This window comes from Schistocerca nitens, chromosome 9, assembly GCF_023898315.1.
Source record: "Schistocerca nitens isolate TAMUIC-IGC-003100 chromosome 9, iqSchNite1.1, whole genome shotgun sequence".
Taxonomy (NCBI): Eukaryota; Metazoa; Arthropoda; class Insecta; order Orthoptera; family Acrididae; genus Schistocerca; species Schistocerca nitens.
This window is the reverse complement of record NC_064622.1, coordinates 45,951,666-45,971,906: the sequence shown is the minus strand read 5'-3', so window position 1 is coordinate 45,971,906 and position 20,241 is coordinate 45,951,666. Positions and strand designations below refer to the sequence as shown.

The 20,241-nt window shown below is 45.1% G+C and overlaps 1 protein-coding gene across 6 annotated transcripts in view; it reads right to left on the bottom strand.

The window, feature by feature from the left end:
• The window catches only part of LOC126203301 (myelin regulatory factor), a 345,177-nt gene extending 327,719 nt beyond the window's left edge, over positions 1 to 17,458 (bottom strand). For 2 of the 6 annotated variants that reach the window (XM_049937558.1, XM_049937559.1), the window contains exon 1: positions 16,977 to 17,453. In XM_049937558.1, the coding sequence (XP_049793515.1) occupies positions 16,977 to 17,109 (133 nt within the window). In that variant the 5' untranslated portion in view covers positions 17,110 to 17,453. Of the gene's footprint in view, positions 1 to 16,976 lie in introns of all 6 variants that reach the window. The other 4 variants (XM_049937561.1, XM_049937562.1, XM_049937560.1 and 1 more) reach the window with 3 other exon arrangements.
• Between the last annotated feature and the right edge of the window lie 2,783 nt (positions 17,459 to 20,241).

Here is a 20,241-nt window from a genome sequence, read left to right as displayed (position 1 = left end):
GTTGATCCGACAAGTGTCGAAGATGCGGACACAGCACTGCCGGAGTGGTCGAGCGGTGGTGCGCAAACATGCAGTGCATGGGGAACCGGCTGTACGTTGGACATGCCTGTCAGCACGGTGCATAAAATCCTACCAAACATCCTACATTGCTATCCATACAAAATTACCTATGTTCAGAATTGCTTCCTGCTGACCTGCCAGCAAGACGAATGTTCGCTCTGGAATTTCTTGTTCGCATGGAAGTGGACAATGAATGGCCACGGATCATTCTGTGGAAAGATGAAGGCCATTTCCCTCTCCAAGGACTTGTCAATAAGCAGACTTGCAGGTTGTGGGCAACGGAGAAAGACCGCACGCACATAAACCGGCACCAAATCCGCACGCACATCAAGCGGTACTACTTCATTCTACGAAGTTGGCCATGTGGTGTGGGCTGATGGCATCGTTAACGTAGGGCCGTATTTTTTCGAGGAGATGAGTCCTTCGGGTCCTGTTACCTGCACCATCACTGGTAAACGCTGTGAGAGTCTTTTACGCACCAAAGTCAGTCCGACCCTTCAGCTACGTGAATGTGTGGATATGATCATTTTCATGCAATATGGTACTCCTCCGCACTTTCCTGCAGAGGCATTTCGGAAATGCTAGAATTATCAGCTGTCATTTCCTCTACACCCTGGCCGTCCAGTTCACCTGATCTTACCCCATGTGACTTACGGCTGTGGCGCCTGACAGATGCTATGTTCTGAGCTCCAGTTACGAATGTAGCTGAAGGCACGCATGCGCAACGCAATCTAATCGTGACTCCCGAGAAACTCTGATCTATTGTGGAATATGCTGTTTCTCGATTTCAACTTGTGGCAGAAAGTAGGGGATAGCATATTGAAAATGTCTAGCGCCAGTCTCACGACAATTAGAACTGATGTCATTTTGCTTTTTGTGCGGTTTTTGGCCCCAATACAGTTAAAAACCGACGTCATTTTGCTTTTTATGCGGTTTTTGGCCTGAAGATAACAAAAAAAACCGGTTTTTCCCATCCGATGTGGTACGACCTTGGATGGGCTTACCTAGCTAACGCTGTCACAATTGTTGACTGCCGAACCTGTGCAGTCATGCTCATGGAACAATACCGATGGCGTAAAATGCAATTCAAACAATAGCCGTCGTATTGCGATTCGTCTTTCATTTCTAATCGATCCCATTTACGTGAAGACACCTACAGTGCCATCAAATGGCTCTGAGCACTATTGGACTTAACAGCTGAGGTCATCAGTCCCCTAGAACTTAGAACTACTTAAACCTAACTAACCTAAGGACATCACACACGTCCATGCTCGACGCAGGATTCTAACCTGCGACCGTAGCGGTCACGCGCTTCCAAACTGTAGCGCCTAGAACCGCTCGATCATCCCGGCCGGCACTGTCCGCAACGGTTCATCTCCTATTGCGTAATTCATGTCTTCGCATAATTATGGGCAATGCGTTACAACTATCTACGTTCGGGATCAATTGCTTGTCCTATAGACGACAAAATTGTCTGTGACCAGCTTCATGGAGTTACCGACCGTCTACAAGCGACAGTCAAATGAAGACGTGACACATGGGAAAAATACTAAGTAAAACTGTTTATTATTTCAAAAGTAATCGCTATAAATGTTAATAAATTTATCCTACTGTCAGACAAGAGGTTCAATGCCTTAATGGAAAAATGTTTGCGGTTGCCTAGACATTCAGGATTGTACCCAGGTGTGCACCGTCCGAAGCAAATCAACGACCACGAATTTTCCAAAAATTATGAAAACCCCGTCGAGACTGTATGGAGGATGTGTTAGGGCTTGCCAGCGATACTTTTGCAGCATGATCGAAACAACAGGCACGCCAGCTCCTAGAAAGCCACGAAAAACTTTTTCTTTGACTGCAAGGGCAACTGAGAAACGGGTAGCCTCCAGAAATGGTGCAACAAGGTATGTCCGACTTTATGCTCCCACCATACGTCACTTAGCTAGTACCCAAATTAATATTCCCCCACTAAACGCAGATATAAACCGCCATACAGTGAGATCACACCGTCAGGGTTCGAACTGAGTACCACCGTGTCGTGGTAGGGCTGGTCCAAATTATAACTAAAATGAGTGAGGAAAAGCACCTAAAATCGTACTCTGGGTGGCTGTCGTTGCGTTCTGCTGAGCTATGAACTCGTTGGAAGCCAGTTGCATGTATCCTTACGCCAGAAATAGCTTCCATTTATCACGAACGACCAAGGAAGTACACTCCTGGAAATGGAAAAAAGAACACATTGACACCGGTGTGTCAGACCCACCATACTTGCTCCGGACACTGCGAGAGGGCTGTACAAGCAATGATCACACGCACGGCACAGCGGACACACCAGGAACCGCGGTGTTGGCCGTCGAATGGCGCTAGCTGCGCAGCATTTGTGCACCGCCGCCGTCAGTGTCAGCCAGTTTGCCGTGGCATACGGAGCTCCATCGCAGTCTTTAACACTGGTAGCATGCCGCGACAGCGTGGACGTGAACCGTATGTGCAGTTGACGGACTTTGAGCGAGGGCGTATAGTGGGCATGCGGGAGGCCGGGTGGACGTACCGCCGAATTGCTCAACACGTGGGGCGTGAGGTCTCCACAGTACATCGATGTTGTCGCCAGTGGTCGGCGGAAGGTGCACGTGCCCGTCGACCTGGGACCGGAGCGCAGCGACGCACGGATGCACGCCAAGACCGTAGGATCCTACGCAGTGCCGTAGGGGACCGCACCGCCACTTCCCAGCAAATTAGGGACACTGTTGCTCCTGGGGTGTCGGCGAGGACCATTCGCAACCGTCTCCATGAAGCTGGGCAATGGTCCCGCACACCGTTAGGCCGTCTTCCGCTCACGCTCCAACATCGTGCAGCCCGCCTCCAGTGGTGTCGCGACAGGCGTGAATGGAGGGACGAATGGAGACGTGTCGTCTTCAGCGATGAGAGTCGCTTCTGCCTTGGTGCCAATGATGGTCGTATGCGTGTTTGGCGCCGTGCAGGTGAGCGCCACAATCAGGACTGCATACGACCGAGGCACACAGGGCCAACACCCGGCATCATGGTGTGGGGAGCGATCTCCTACACTGGCCGTACACCACTGGTGATCGTTGAGGGGACACTGAATAGTGCACGGTACATCCAAACCGTCATCGAACCCATCGTTCTACCGTTCCTAGACCGGCAAGGGAACTTGCTGTTCCAACAGGACAATGCACGTCCGCATGTATCCCGTGCCACCCAACGTGCTCTAGAAGGTGTAAGTCAACTACCCTGGCCAGCAAGATCTCCGGATCTGTCCCCCATTGAGCATGTTTGGGACTGGATGAAGCGTCGTCTCACGCGGTCTGCACGTCCAGCACGAACGCTGGTCCAACTGAGGCGCCAGGTGGAAATGGCATGGCAAGCCGTTCCACAGGACTACATCCAGCATCTCTACGATCGTCTCCATGGGAGAATAGCAGCCTGCATTGCTGCGAAAGGTGGATATACACTGTACTAGTGCCGACATTGTGCATGCTCTGTTGCCTGTGGCTATGTGCCTGTGGTTCTGTCAGTGTGATCATGTGATGTATCTGACCCCAGGAATGTGTCAATAAAGTTTCCCCTTCCTGGGACAATGAATTCACGGTGTTCTTATTTCAATTTCCAGGAGTGTAGTTGGGCGAGGCGTGATGCCACAGCTGCTTGTAAGAACTGTATAGCGGGGTACAGAAACTACTCGGCGCGGCATGCAACAGTGTAAGGCAGGACGAGGTGAGTTAAGTTTGCGCTACGGCGGAGCGAGCACTTGACAAGGTCGCGCCTATCATCAGTCTTCGCTAATAACTGACCGACAGCCACTAAGTGAGCTTCCTCGAAGCTGTCGCGCACTAAAATACGCATTAACTGCACAACTGTGGAAACTCACGGCCTGTTTTAGCGTGCGAATTCGGGCTCTTCGCAGTCCGAAAGCTGTCAACGAGGTAAACAGGCGGTATCGATTGCAACAACTCGCGCAATGTTTTCAGAGTTTCTGAAACAGCAGACGGCGTAAAATAGAACTAAGATATGTTCAGCTGACAGAGTCACAGAAATTGGCGAGGAATATTTCTGCCATCACCAATAATCAGGCCTGCTACCTTTGTGTAGAGCGCCGCTGCTCAAGCGACACTTTGAGACTTTGGCTTCAGAAATGATGAGACAGGAGAAACACACACAAAAAATGAGTGACTCGTCTCCATAATAATTCTCTGTTTCAGAACTCAGGTAACAGCTCGTATTCCGAATGCACTGCAAAGGATACCCGAATCAGTTCCTTTATAGAGTGTGTTTGAAGTTAACGACACGATCTACCGCAAATTATTTATTGCCTTTCACTGCCAGGAACAGGAGCTAGCTTTCACCTCTAGCTGACGTATGAGCTTCGCGGTGGATTGATTACGCATGTGCTGAAAGTACGTCAATGCGAGCAAGTGCGACAGTTAAAACGCGGGTTTCTTCAAACAGCTGCTTCTTGTTAATCATCTTGCGCAGAGCGCAGTTATTGTTACAGGTGGAAAAATGGCTCTGAGCACTATGGGACTCAACTGCTGAGGTCATTAGTCCCCTAGAACTTAGAACTAGTTAAACCTAACTAACCTAAGGACAACACAAACATCCATGCCCGAGGCAGGATTCGAACCCGCGACCGTAGCGGTCTTGCGGTTCCAGACTGCAGCGCCTTTAACCGCACGGCCACTTCGGCCGGCGTTACAGGTGGAATGTGTGTGAAATTAAGGGTAGTTTCAATGCCTATCATGAAATAAAAGAAGCATTTTGCGACATTCGTGGCAAAAAGGAAAGAAACAATTTATCAGTGGTTAGTACAGCTTATTCTTATGTGCCACTATCAAGTACTGTTTGCACCAAGAAGACAGGGCAGCTATGAGTTTCGAATCTCCAAGTGCCATCCACGGACGGCCTCCTACGTCTCAGACGTTCTCATTTGCATTTTGAAGCTGGCAGTGGGGGAGGGGGGGGGGGGAGGGGGGGCAGGTGTTTATTGCTGCACGACTGCAATGTCAATATGAACCCGCTCCTCCTTACCAAACAACGAAATGTTTAAAGAATTTTTAAAACCAGTACTGTCTGAGGGTAAATCTTTAAGTCTCGAACCGTAAATGGCTTTATTTTCTGTCTCAACTGCAGTACGGAATTACTCGCTTTTGTCCCACAGCAAACGTCTTGCAACGTAACATTTCGAAATGCAACATAGCATTTCGAAAAGACATCGTCTGTTGCCAGTATACTGTCTGCGTGTTTGGGAATGTAGCACTCTGAAAGTGCTTAACTACTTTAATTTTTTCTTTCTTGGCAAGTAATCAGCTATCCTTTAGTTGCACTCTTATCACATTTCACTTTTAAAGGACGGGTTCCAAAATTTCATGTACTTTTTATCCAATATAGGAACTATAAATATTATGTGGTCCTCTCAGCCAAATGGAATTATTGAACGTTCAGCTACATCGATTAGTAATATATGTTTGACATATTCCAATAACTGCTCATTATTTTCCTATTTATTATGTCCAATACGTTATCGATTTCAGAATTACCTAACTCTGAAATCGACAACATATTGTACATAAAAACTGCAAAAATTAACACAGCTGATTGGAAAATGTCAAACATACGTTACGAATTAGAGATCAAGAAGGGTTCCGAAAACATCGATCGTGTAAAAAACCTAGCTCGCTCTATTCATCCAGGAGACCAAGACACGGGCACCCAGGTGGATGTCGTGTCCTTGTTGCTTGACTTCCGGAAAACGTTCGATGGAGATCCGCGTTGCCGGCTAGCGAACAAAATACGAGCGTACTGATTATCAGGTCAGCTGTGTGATTGGACTGAAGAGTTTCTAGCGAGAAGAACACAGCACGTCTGGATGAACAGAGAAGTCTTCAGGTGTAAAAGTAACTTCGGGCGTGCTCCGAGGGAATGTTATAGGACCATAACTTTTCAGAATATACATATAAATGACCTAGTAGGCTTTTCGCAGACGATGCTGTTGTATACAGAGAAGTCGCAACGATAGAAAATTGTAGCGAAATGCAGGAAGGCATGCAGCGGATCGACGCTTGGTGCGGGCAGGGGCAGTTGATCCTCAACACAAACAAATATAACGTATTCTGCGAAACTAGGCTGATAGATCCCTCATTGTGTGACTAAAGGACTGCAAAACAGTCACCGGAAGCTGTTACTTCTATAAACTGTCTAGGAGTATGCGTACGGAGAGATTTGAAATGGAACATCAACATAAGATTAATCGTGCGTAAGGCACATGCCAGACAGATTCATTGGAAAAATTCTCAAGAAATGTAGTCTATCAACATAAGAAGTAGCTTAGAAAATACTAGTTAGACCAATACTAGAATACTGCTAGTCATGGGATCCGTACCAGATAGGACTAATAGATGAAATACAGAAGATAAAAAGAGGAGCAACACATTTCGTTACAGGTTCATTTAATAAGCACTAGAGAAGCTCACCAACTGCAGTAGCAGACGCAGCAAGAGAGGCGTTCTGCATCACGTTATGGCCTGCTGTTAAAATTCCGAGAGTGTGCTCTCCTAGAAGACTGTCGTCATTTATTTCATTCCGTTAACAGTACAGAGTTACCCACCGCCTTGAAATGTAAGGTGGGTCGGATGCTTCTGATTCAAATAGCAAAGACTTCTCATTGTTACAGTCTTATTGGTATACAGTTGTTAATTCTTTTTTTACTTAATATAAAGAACATGATATATAACGATTTCTCTGAGGTTACAGCGAATTGAATGCTTCACAATTGTTAAAATGGTTCCATATAATTTGTTACTGCCTAGTTGATGAGAATATAATTTATACAATGCAAATGTCAAAGAAAAAGAATAAAAAAAAAGAAAATGTAACACAATGAGAGTGGTTAAGAATAATTTGTAATATATAGGGGGAAGTGATATGCTGTATTTGGATGAGTAATACAGTCCAAGTAGCATGTTGTTTTAGTAATGGCCTATTTCTACACTCCTGGAAATGGAAAAAAGAACACATTGACACCGGTGTGTCAGACCCACCATACTTGCCCCGGACACTGCGAGAGGGCCGTACAAGCAATGATCACACGCACGGCACAGCGGACACACCAGGAACCGCGGTGTTGGCCGTCGAATGGCGCTAGCTGCGCAGCATTTGTGCACCGCCGCCGTCAGTGTCAGCCAGTTTGCCGTGGCATACGGAGCTCCATCGCAGTCTTTAACACTGGTAGCATGCCGCGACAGCGTGGACGTGAACCGTATGTGCAGTTGACGGACTTTGAGCGAGGGCGTATAGTGGGCATGCGGGAGGCCGGGTGGACGTACCGCCGAATTGCTCAACACGTGGGGCGTGAGGTCTCCACAGTACATCAATGTTGTCGACAGTGGTCGGCGGAAGGTGCACGTGCCCGTCGACCTGGGACCGGACCGCAGCGACGCACGGATGCACGCCAAGACCGTAGGATCCTACGCAGTGCCGTAGGGGACCGCACCGCCACTTCCCAGCAAATTAGGGACACTGTTGCTCCTGTGGTATCGGCGAGGACCATTCGCAACCGTCTCCATGAAGCTGGGCTACGGTCCCGCACACCGTTAGGCCGTCTTCCGCTCACGCCCCATCGTGCAGCCCGCCTCCAGTGGTGTCGCGACAGGCGTGAATGGAGGGACGAATGGAGACGTGTCGTCTTCAGCGATGAGAGTCGCTTCTGCCTTGGTGCCAATGATGGTCGTATGCGTGTTTGGCGCCGTGCAGGTGAGCGCCACAATCAGGACTGCATACGACCGAGGCACACAGGGCCAACTCCCGGCATCATGGTGTGGGGAGCGATCTCCTACACTGGCCGTACACCACTGGTGATCATCGAGGGGACACTGAATAGTGCACGGTACATCCAAACCGTCATCGAACCCATCGTTCTACCATTCCTAGACCAGCAAGGGAACTTGCTGTTCCAACAGGACAATGCACGTCCGCATGTATCCCGTGCCACCCAACGTGCTCTAGAAGGTGTAAGTCAACTACCCTGGCCAGCAAGATCTCCGGATCTGTCCCCCATTGAGCATGTTTGGGACTGGATGAAGCGTCGTCTCACGCGGTCTGCACGTCCAGCACGAACGCTGGTCCAACTGAGGCGCCAGGTGGAAATGGCATGGCAAGCCGTTCCACAGGACTACATCCAGCATCTCTACGATCGTCTCCATGGGAGAATAGCAGCCTGCATTGCTGCGAAAGGTGGATATACACTGTACTAGTGCCGACATTGTGCATGCTCTGTTGCCTGTGTCTATGTGCCTGTGGTTCTGTCAGTGTGATCATGTGATGTATCTGACCCCAGGAATGTGTCAATAAAGTTTCCCCTTCCTGGGACAATGAATTCACGGTGTTCTTATTTCAATTTCCAGGAGTGTATTTATTTCAGACGAGAAGGTCTCGGTACAAACTCGAGCTATTCTCATCTGAAATGGTTTGCGCTCATGTATGTTTGCACAGTTAATACTGATTAAATGCTGATTGAGCACCTCATACATGGAATACATGAATTTTAGCTTCACATGAGAAACACACTTAAGTTTGTAACTTGTTAGTTGAAATAGAATATAGTTCATTGCTACTTGAATGCATTATTCCTTAAATCACTTAATAAATTTCTGTTATATGAAGTTGATTGATTATAGCTTTGAATAGAACTTCTGTCTGCACACAATAAGACGAGCAATACATTACTGTTTGTGTGCAGTGTACTTTACACACTATGCAGGATGGCACTGGGGAGGAGGAGCCTCGGCATAAAAAGTTCTTGGAGCCTTCTCCTTCCAAGCGACTTTACCTTATTACAACAGTCTTAGTATGTGGTGCGGGTGTTTATTTGTTTTATGATTGTTGTGCTGTTTGTGACTGTGTTGTGGCACGCAGTGTCATACACTGTAGGTTTTGGTCCCTTTCATGTTGATCCCTTCTGAGTAATGTTCACTTAGTGTTCCTTCCTCGGTTTCGGAATTTGTGGTCGTGTTTGTATCCTCCCATGTGGTTTGTTGTGTTGTTTGTGATTGTCTACGCCTTCTTCCATATGGGTTTTGGCGCTTGTATTGTTCGTGCACAGCGTTCGATACAGCATCGGCTACGCTATTTAGTGTGTTCCACTCATCGGGATTACGTATTATTCTGGCGTTGTCATTGTCATTCTGGTCAGGTCTCACTTGTGCTGGCGTGTTGCAGACCAGTGTGACATGTTCTGGTGCCCCAGTTTCTCCGCATACGCACACTTCATCGTTAGTTACTCCAATACGGTATAAATGTACCGGATACGGCCCGTGGGCCGTCAATCAACATATTCCTTCCTGCTACGTGCATCTCGTGAAAAGGCGACGAAGATAAAAACAGAGAACTCCGAGGCCACACTGAGACTTACCACGAGCCGTTCCTCCCTCGAATCATAGGCGACTGGGACAGAAGAGGGCGGACGTGACAGTGCTTCACAAAGTACCCTCCGCCACACATCGAAAGGAGGATATTGGAGTATAGATGCAGGCGTAGAAGAGTTGCGATTGATTTCCTTTTGAAAATTTATGGTAGATTAATACTGTGTGCCGTAAGGAGACTCAAACCCGAAACATTACCTTCCGCAGGCAACTCTCCCACCATCTAAGCTACTCAGGCACGAGTCAGTCTATTTATTCTTTTATTTACAGTGCGGCTGGTCCCGGCGGAGGTTCGGGTCCTCCCTCGGGCATGGGTGTGTGTGTGTGTTTGTTCTTAGGATAATTTAGGTTAAGTAGTGTGTAAGCTTAGGGACTGATGACCTTAGCAGTTAAGTCCCATAAGATTTCACACACATTCGAACATTTTTTTTTTATTTACAAGAAGAGAATCACAGCAGACGATGCGAGTCCGTGATGCTGTCCGTCCCGAAAAAGTGCCCAGGGCTTCATTAAAACTACGGGATGCGGTGCTTCCTCGTGGACCCAGACCGTAGCTTCTTTTCTTATAACGTATTCGCATGTTGATTTGTTACCAGAACTGTAAAACATCTTACGCTGACGGCTTGTTTTCTTCCTGTCTTCTTGTTATCGATGTATATTCTTACTGTCCACCTGTTATCGACGTACATTTTACTGGCGTGTTACCGCATTTCCTTCACTTTTCCACAGAACCAGTGACTCAGCCCTATCTTCATTTCATTGGAAGCCACGGATGCTACGTACCTGTGATACACTTTTTGTTTTAAAAAAGAAAAAAAGAAAGAAACTGAATAAGTAATGATTTACAATTTTACCGCCAGAGGGTGATCAGGTTTTTTTTTTTTTTTTTTTTTTTTTTTTTTTTTTTTACTCGTTATCTACTGGCCGTCGGGGTCGTGAGAGCTTTACCTCAGAAATTAGCGAACCACGAGTCGTGTGTTACGCCCACCTGATTCGATGAAAACTATGTACATGGTTGTAACACGCTGTGAAAGAACTGATAAGGCGTCCAATTAGTCTCTAGCTGTTGTTGTACTCTCGATACCAGTTCATTTTGTAGCAACCTCATAAGAGGTCCAGAATGAGATTTTCACTCTGCAGCGGAGTGTGCGCTGATATGAAACTTCATGGCAGATTAAAACTATGTGCCCGACCGAGACTCGAACTCGGGACCTTTGCCTTTCGCGGGCAAGTGCTCTACCAACTGAGCTACCGAAGCACGACTCACGCCCGGTACTCACAGCTTTACTTCTGCCAGTACCTCGTCTCCTACCTTCCAAACTTTACAGAAGCTCTCCTGCGAACCTTGCAGAACTAGCACTAGTACCGGGCGTGAGTCGTGCTGCCAGGAAGTTTCTCATAAGAGGTGTTTCTTTGAAATAAAAAATACGTTGATGTTAAAACTGAATTGTGCAGACTATTTTGTGGGTTATCGGATGTATCGTGTCACAAACTGTGTGAGATATTGTTAACAAAAAGAATTTACATTTGAGAGTTTATAACGTTGTGCGGCAGAACTATCAACGAATCGGGTGTTAAAAATTTGGTGAAAAATGTTTAATGCTTGACGTACAATTTGAAATATTTATTTGGGGTATTGAAGTCATTACCTATCTTGTTTAGTAAAAAGTTTTGTGGTACCCGTGATAGGCAGAATGCAAAAGAAAATTATCAAGCAGAGAAGTACGTTTACGTGCGCTTGTAAATAATATTATCTACTTGGATAAAGTGTCCCGCAATATGCTGACCTTGTTCAGGCCACTCAAAATTGGAATGGTTTTCTGTGCAAGTAATAAATTGAAACAGGCTTTAATATCCAATACATATTACGAACAAGTGTCATATTTAGAAAAAGTTAAAGAGTAAAAAAATGCAAGAAGTGCCTTGTCAATAATCGGTTGATCCAACTTTGACGTGACACTCATATTTATAAAAGTAATCTCAGAAGAGCAGGTACCAACTTTGAAGTGGTGTAAGCAAATAGTAGAACGACGTTTTATATATTATACAGAGGTTTTTTATTTGATATACATAGGTCGTTTTCTGCCTTTGCAATGAAAGATAGACGAAGAAAAGCACGAAATGTAATACTTTGTGTGATATTACTGCACATGTTTGGAGGGGGACGTGCATAAGGCAATCAGTCTAGATTCGCGTCCGAAACGTCAGTGTGCTTTTCTGTTGTTTTCGCTTTTTCGATCGAATAGCCATCTCTATCGTGTTTTATCTTTACATCCGACTCCTGTTAGAGAAAATAAGATATTTTTGATCGGGAGAAATTCATGGAGGTATAATATTACACCTCTACGAAAAAAACTGGACAAAAAAGGAATGATATTCTGAACATGGGACTGAACGAACTAAAAACGATAGATACGCACGCAGTGTACAAAACGCCATTTATGTAGACTGTGTATAAATGATTCAAGTAATGCCGGAAAACGCCATTTTTGTACTCGTTGTCTACAAATGACTCAAGTATTGCCCAGTCCAAGATGGGAGTGGAAATCATCTTGAGTTATATAACTGACGCTGCTCTCTTTATTCGAATACCGTTATCGTCAGAATTTTAGAGGACTTTCAATTAGCGCTGATTTTCAGAGGACGGTTAACATGCACCCGTTCGGAAGAGAAGCTTGTTTGAGTGACTGTTTGACATGTTAAATTCTCTAGGGAGAAATTCACAAATCGCTATAAAAGTGTAAGCATGAAGCGCACGAAAGCGAGAGTAAATTTTCCAAGCACTTCGTGCTTATCACAATAGAACGAGGTGGAGTGACTGGTAAGAGAAATTATCTACCTGAGAAATTAACTTGTGAAATGAGGACGACTACATGTCGCACAGTGTATCAAATGGGAAATAAAGACAACGGAATTTGCAAATGCATTCATAGTTTTTGACTCTTACTTTACGCTTTTCCACGCTCAGTTCCATGTAACGCTAAAAAAGATAAGTTTTGCTTGCTACGACGATCACGTGATTGCGAGCAAGACACAGGCCACAGTTCGCGCCATAGGCAGTTACTCTTTGCGGAGGCGCGGCACGGCACGTTTTACACACGGTCGATGCACGAGTGCCAAACAGCCGAGCGGGGTAGCCGTGCGGTGTGAGGCGTCTTGACACGGTTCGTGCGACTCCCCCCTGTGGGAGATTAGAATCCTCCCTCGGGCATGGATGTCTGTGTTGTCCTTTGCGTAAGTTAGTTTAAGTTACATTAAATTGTGTGTAAGCTTAGGGACCGGTGACCTCAGCAGTTTGGTCCTATAAGACCTTACCACAGATTTCCAAATTTCCAAGGCCCTGGAGCAAAATGCACGCGACGCAGCGATGTATGTCATGTGTCTCCTACTGGTCACAGGCGATATGCCGTGTTCACCGACAAAATCTGGAGGGGTTTTAGGGATATGTTTTTTTTTTCTGGTATAAGGGACCTTTGCTCTCCGGTGGCTTGTTACAAAAGTAATTACATTTCGTTTTCTTTTCCCCATTTACCTTTTTACTTGTTTTGCACTGAATATATTTACACAACAGCGCAAATGACTTGTTTGGAAACAGACTTGTGCCATTCACATAGGTACTTCCTGTAAAGTCCACTTTACTCTTCGCCTTCAAGCTTGCGTTCCGTGCTGCTCGCTTCTGTCTCGTGTTTGTTTTTTCCGGCAATGTTAACTCGTATATCTGTCATAAGCAGCAGTATAGGTTTACTGACGAAGAATAGGCCGATATGCATTTCGTGTATGTGTTCACTGAATGCAATGGAACAGCGGTAATCTAATGCTATTCTGAACTGTTTTCAAACCAAAGGCAATCTTATCTCTTTTGCATCTCTCTAAAGGTCGTTCCAGTACTCTGTGTTCGGTGTGATACTTTTCGGTAATTGCATATTACAGGTTTTTTTCAATTTTGTGAAGATGTTTTCGCAGAAACGAAGGTAAATGGGGTAACAAACAGAATAGTAATTACATTACTAGCCTGCAATGAGCCGTGGAGACCATAGGTCCCACATACCAAACTAGTCAAAAAATATTCCTGAACCATCTCCGAAATTTTGTCTCAGAAAAAAATTTTCGACCGACTGCAAGCCCTTTAACGATAAACGGGTATCTACGACTACATACATACTTCGCAAGCCACAGTGTAATGTGTGACGGAGAGTACGTCACCAGAGTTAGCAAATAATTGTATTATTCCATTCCTGTAGCGAGATAGTCTCATAAATGCTATTAAGAGTCTATAACAAAATACCGAAATTGTTACAAAATGCGGAAAACAAACACAAAGCTAATGAACACCAGCAATGGAGTAAAGTAAAGATGCTGCATTTTCCCGAAACTTTTCAACATATACGTAGATGTAGTGATCAGTAACTGGAAAATAGTGTATGAAAAAGAAGTACTGTAGGTTGGAGCACTAGACTAAATGTAATCGTAAGTTCAGATGACATAACAGTCTTTGCAGAGAATGAAGATGCCTTCAGATGGGGGTTCACAAGGAGCAGAAGACAGCCTCTGTATACAAACTAAAATTGTTTTTAGATGGAACGAAACTGATGACATTTCAGGGCATACAACCATAAGCATCAAAAGTAATCTTAAATAATAAAAACTTGGGGCAATTTAAGCAGTTTAAGAATACAACCATGACGTGGACCAAAAATTAAATAAATTTACTTCCGTGTGTGGAACGTTTGTAAGAAACTAGCAGAATAAATCCAGAACAGAAATCCAACCAGAGTTTTACAAAACCACAGTTGTACCACCCTTTACTCATGGAAGTGAAGCATGGGTGGTGGCTACAAGACTCCAAGAAAGTACAATACCCGCTCAAAAAAGAGAAGAGTAGAAGGATGCGCAAGAGAAGATCGCAAAAGAAATGATGATATCAGGAAAGATTGACGTATATATAAGCTAAAAGAAAACATGAAAGAAAATAGGAGAAAATGGAAGAAACATGTAGACCGTATGGCCGGAGGAAGACTCCCGGTGAAGGATCTCCGTTATAAATGCACTGGAAGTAGAACTATAGGAGGGTTATACAAGGGATAGAGTACTGTAACAGGCCATTTGGCTAATAAAGGAAATGAAGAAGAAGAAAATGAAGAAGAACACATTAGCGGATAGTGTAAGTTGCAATTTCAGGCAGATGATGCACGACGAAATTATATCTGGTAGAAATCATCAATAACATCCAGTTAGATCCCGGAAAAAAGATCACGCCAAAGCACAGGTGATGCTAACTTTTAATGCCGAGAAATGCAAACTAACGCAATTCACGAAATTTACAAAAAAAAAGACTTAATTTGTGACAAGTGTAGTAACTAACTTAATACGAATATTTAAGGATGAACAATGCCTACATTTACGAAGTAGACCGATCACATAGGCTCAGTTAAAGATCAAACGAAGAGTAGGCCTCGATTAATTGGTAGGATGTTAGGACACTGTAGTTCGTCCAAAAAATTACTGCTCCTTCTTTAATACTGCTGAAGTGTACGGGAGCTGTATTACATCGGACTGATAGTGCACATCAAACATATACAAAGAATAGCGTTGCGAAATGGTCACTGGCTTTTTTTGACAGGCGAAGCAATTTATCGAAAATTCAGTAAAATATTAACGGGCAAAGTAGGAAAGATAATGTACATCTCGCGATAATCATACTTCAGAACAGGGACTCCGAATGACCTTCAACCTCCTACGTACGTATCCCGTGTTCACTGCAGATAAAATTAGGCAAATAACAGTTCGAACAGAGGCGTAAAAACAGCCTTTGTTGTCTCGCTCCATTCGTGAATGCGACGGGAACAAAGTTCAACATACAATGCAATAGAAAGTACCATCTACCTCGCACTTGGGCGTCTACTCCGCAAGTCATTGTACAATCTACGACGGAGTCACGCCGTGAGAAAATTATTAAGTTTTTTCAATCATAAATGAATTGCAGTCTGACTACAAGAATGGTTTTGTAATTTCTTTATTGCAAAATCGATTTCGGGACACCAGCCCCATTTTCAGAAGCACATTATAGCGTATATCTGTCATCACCTAGCGGCAAATGTGTAAGACCCGCGTCCACAACACCACACAGAAAATGACAACTCAGCGGTCCAGAACAGACTACTGAAAGACACCATCTTTCCAGCAAGAAGTTAATTTATTCATATTTGCAAGTGAAGACACTGCTGCGTTCCCACTATCTACTACGACGGAAAGTCAAAACATTATTGTCTTCGCTACAATATTCGCGTACTGAACCCTCCTGGATAGCCAAGAGCGCTAAAGTGCCGCTCCCTAGGACACGAGGAAGCGAGCCAGCCCCGGATCGCATCCGCCTCGTTGATTAAGCCAGCCAGCTTGGATGTGGTTTTCAGGCGGTTTTCCACATGCAACTAGGTAAAGACCAGGCTGGTACCCACATCCCACCTGCGATACAGACTAAAGGGAAAACGTTATCCCACTTGAAAATACTATCTAATACTAGACGCAAGAAGATGGGGTACACAGATCCGTTCCCAGGAGAAGTGGTGGCACGAGGGAGGGATTCCCGCCATTAAATACCATTAAAACTGCCGAAACCGGTATAACAGTGCTGGTCCCGTAGTGAAATGGGAAAAGTCAACAGGAACAGGAGAGGAAGAATTACATTCGCATACCGAGCGAAGGAAATTTGACTGTATGCCAGTGTCCGTGCCCCAATCTCTCTAATTTTATTCTCATCTCTACTACATGATATGCGATGGATAATGGTCGCACAGATTTCTGTGACTACAGATTAATTTTGTCAGAGTTTCGCGAGAACGCCGTCACCTATCATGCAAGGAATCGCATATAAGTTCCTCGCGGTTTTCTGTTACACTTTCGTGTGGGTTACGCCGATCTCTTACGATGCCAGCAGTGCGTCCCTAAATTCTTCCTAAGTCTGTTGTCACGCCTAATCGATGAGAACTGCAACAGTCTAGAAATGAGAATACTAGCGTTTCGTATATGACTTTATTTACAGATACTTTACATTTCCCCGAACTTTTTAACTATATCTAAATCTTTCATTCGCCTTTCCTAATACCTGTAGCTTATTAGAATCACCCCTAATACATATACGATTTGACGCATTCAAGACGTTCACCAATAATTTTGTAATCTAATCGCTTCACAGCGATTCGCACAGTATAGACGCAGACAGCCGTATCATGGATGGGTTATTGGCCGTCGCTGATTAACTATTCCAGGCGATCACAGACCCTATTTATTCTAGTCTGTGAACCCATACGTGCGAGCACTCAAGTTGTAAGAATGTTTCCACCTCTTCATCTAATTTACGGGGTGCTTATCGAAGGTACTTGCAAACGGTTGCGAACAATTCTACGTCCGTGATCTGGCTAGACTTTGTAATAATTTGAGCGCGCTTGGAAACATTAAAGGTCTCTCCACAGAATACGTCTCAACGGTACTCACCTGTGGGGTTGATGCGGCGCACCTGTGGTGGTGGTTGGTGCTGCTGCTGTTGGTGGTGATGGTGTTGTTGGTGGTGGTGCTGTTGGCAGGCGCTGTCTGCGCTATCCTCATCCAACACCCAACCGTACTCCATCGTCACATACAGGTCGGCAACGTCAGTTCACATCACACGCGGGCGAGCAGCGGTCTGTCCTGCGGCGGTGGTAGACGCGAAGAAAAGAAAATCCTATTTTCCGCACCAGTTTACGTTCAGACTGAGCTCTATGTAAATGCACCTTCGTCGATGGTACTGTGATGTACTGCTAGGTAAAATCAGTTTTCTAGACTAAAACTACAGGAACTAACAGTCCACGATAAACTAAACAGGTTCGAATGACAGGTACACACAACGCATGGAATACCAAGGTAACTGAGCAAACTATTCCTAGACCTGTGAATAACACCAGTACACTCGATCGATTGTCACAGAGATAGAACTCATGTAATGGTATGGGGCACTTTGTACTTTTCTGCACAGTTAATTGCACCAAATCGTCAAATACTACTCAGCTTTTATTCCATGAAGGAGAGTGTTTTTTGGCGACTGCTGCAGTTTATTTCTTTGATATATCACTTCCTACAGTTATGGGTTAGAGATCTAGGACAGCATAGCAGTTGCACTGCTCGCGGAGTATTGGCTGTTTTTAGTTTCCGTACAATAAAGACTGACAAGAAACAAGAGTCAAGTGTTTCATGCAAATCGGATCAGGAAACTTTTCCACCGTTGAAGGTTACTCGCAGGCCCGTCAGCTGACGAGCACAGTTCTTGACACGCGAAGGGAACGAAAGGGTCCCCACGGTTATAGCTGACAAAACCTGAACTGCACAACGCTTCAAGAGCTGTTCGGGGAGTTGACAGCGAGGTCATTGGCCAGGGCAAGTCCAGCGCTTCCGGCTGTGGCGCGGCGTCACCGTCTTCTGTCACGTCGCCGCTGCGTCAGACCATGACCTTGCGGGGTCTTCTAGTGTCTCCTCCTGAGGTGCACGAAGTTAGCGCAGCAGCTGGGATCGGTGGTGCCGAGAGCGTAGAAGTCGCCCATCGCTGTCCATGCGCCGGTCACCGGACGCTCGCTGCGACCGCTCCTCGTACACTCTGATATCGATCTGCCGTGCGGGCTAGCGCGGCGCAAGAGCGGCGCGTGCGGGGCCCGGTCGAGGGGTGGGGGGAGCGCCGGTCGAAAGCCGAGTGCGCGGGGCGGCAAAGTGTGCGCGGTGACGTCAGCGCCGCTCGGCCAATGGGCGACGTCCGCCAATGGCGAGGGCCGTCGGGAGCGGCGGCGCGTGCGCGCGGGACTTTCGTCGCGCGCAGAGTTATCGACTGCGACGCGCAGGTCCTGGCGCGACGCCATCGGACGCCGGTCAGTAGCGCCATTTTGACTTAAGGCAGGGTTCTCGCTGCGCATCATAACTAGGCATAGCGAATTTGTTTTAGTTTAATTTGCGACGTACGTGGCGTAGCAAATCTTTATACGATTAACGTGAGCACGCGCTTAACACACTTCATACCACTAAATAACTAGAATCGATTTGTTATGAAAACTTTACTGACGCGTTTCGGGCATGGAACATCATCAGAAGATCAGAAACAAACTTGTGGCATCTCTGATAATATCGGCTCGTTGAGCACCGATGTTGGTAGAGTTTCCGTGTGACGATACTTCTTATTAAGTTTGTTTATGACATGGCCGAAACGCTTCAATAACCTTTTTGTAACAAGTTGATTCTTGTTATTCAGCGACCCGAAGGCGTGCTTAGCTATTCTTGTTTTCATTTTGACCATATCTGACAGAATGACACTTGATTGCAATTTCATTGGATTCATTGAATTCGATGGAAATGAAATCAATGAAAATGGTATCAATGAGACGAATATGTTCTTACTATCTACCGGGTGATCAAAAAGTCAGTATAAATTTGAAAACTGAGTTGTTGTTGTTGTTGTTGTTGTGGTCTTCAGTCCTGAGACTGGTTTGATGCAGCTCTCCATGCTACTATATCCTGTGCAAGCTTCTTCATCTACCAGTACCTACTGCAGCCTAAATCCTTCTGAATCTGCTTAGTGTATTCATCTCTTTGCCTCCCTCTACGATTTTTACCCTCCACGCTGCCCTCCAATACTAAATTGGTGATCCCTCGATGTCTCAGAACATGTCCTACCAATCAATCCCTTCTTCTAGTCAACTTGTGCCACAAGCTCCTCTTCTCCCCAGTTCTATTCAATACCTCCTCATTAGTTATGTGATCTACCCATCCAATCTTCAGCATTCTTCTAAAGCACCACATCTCGAAAGCTTCTATTCTCTTCTTGTCTAAACTATTTATCGTCCACGTTTCACTTTCATACATGGCTACACTCCATACAAATACTTTAAGAAACGACTTCCTGACATTTAAATCTATACTCAATGTTAACAAATTTTTCTTCTTCAGTAACGCTTTCCTTGCCATTGCCAGTCTACATTTTATATCCTCTCTACTTCGACCATCATCCGTTATTTTGCTCCCCAAATAGCAAAACTCCTTTACAGTATATCATAAAAAAACTTGTGGCATCTCTGCTAATATCGGTTCGTTGAGCACCGATGTTGGTAGAGTTCCCACGTGTCGATACTTCGTATTAAGTTTGTTTATGACATGGCCGAAATGCTTCAATAACCTTTATGCAACAAGTTGATTCTTGCTATTCAGCGACCCGAAGGCGTGCTTAGTTATCCTTGTTTTCATTTTGACCATATCTGGCAGAAAGGTACTTGATTGTAATTTCATTGGATTCATGGAATTCGATGGAAATGATATCAATGAAAATAGTATAAATGAGATGAATATGTTGCTACTATCTACCGGGTGATCAAAAAGTCAGTATAAATTTGAAAACTGAGTAAATCACGGAATAATGTAGATAGAGGGGTACAAAATGACACAAATACTTGGAATGACATGGGGTTTTATTATAACCAAAAAAATACAAAAGTTCAAAAAATGTCCAACAGATGGCACTTCATCTGATCAGAATAGCAATAATTAGCACAACAAAGTAAGACTAAGCAAAGATGATGTTCTTTACAGGAAATGCTCAACATGTCCACCATCATTCCTCAACAATAGCTGTAGTCGAGGAATAATGTTGTGAACAGCACTGTAAAGCATGTCGGGAGTTATGGCGAGGCATTGGCGTCGGATGTTGTCTTTCAGCATCCCTAGAGATATCGGTCGATCACGATACGCT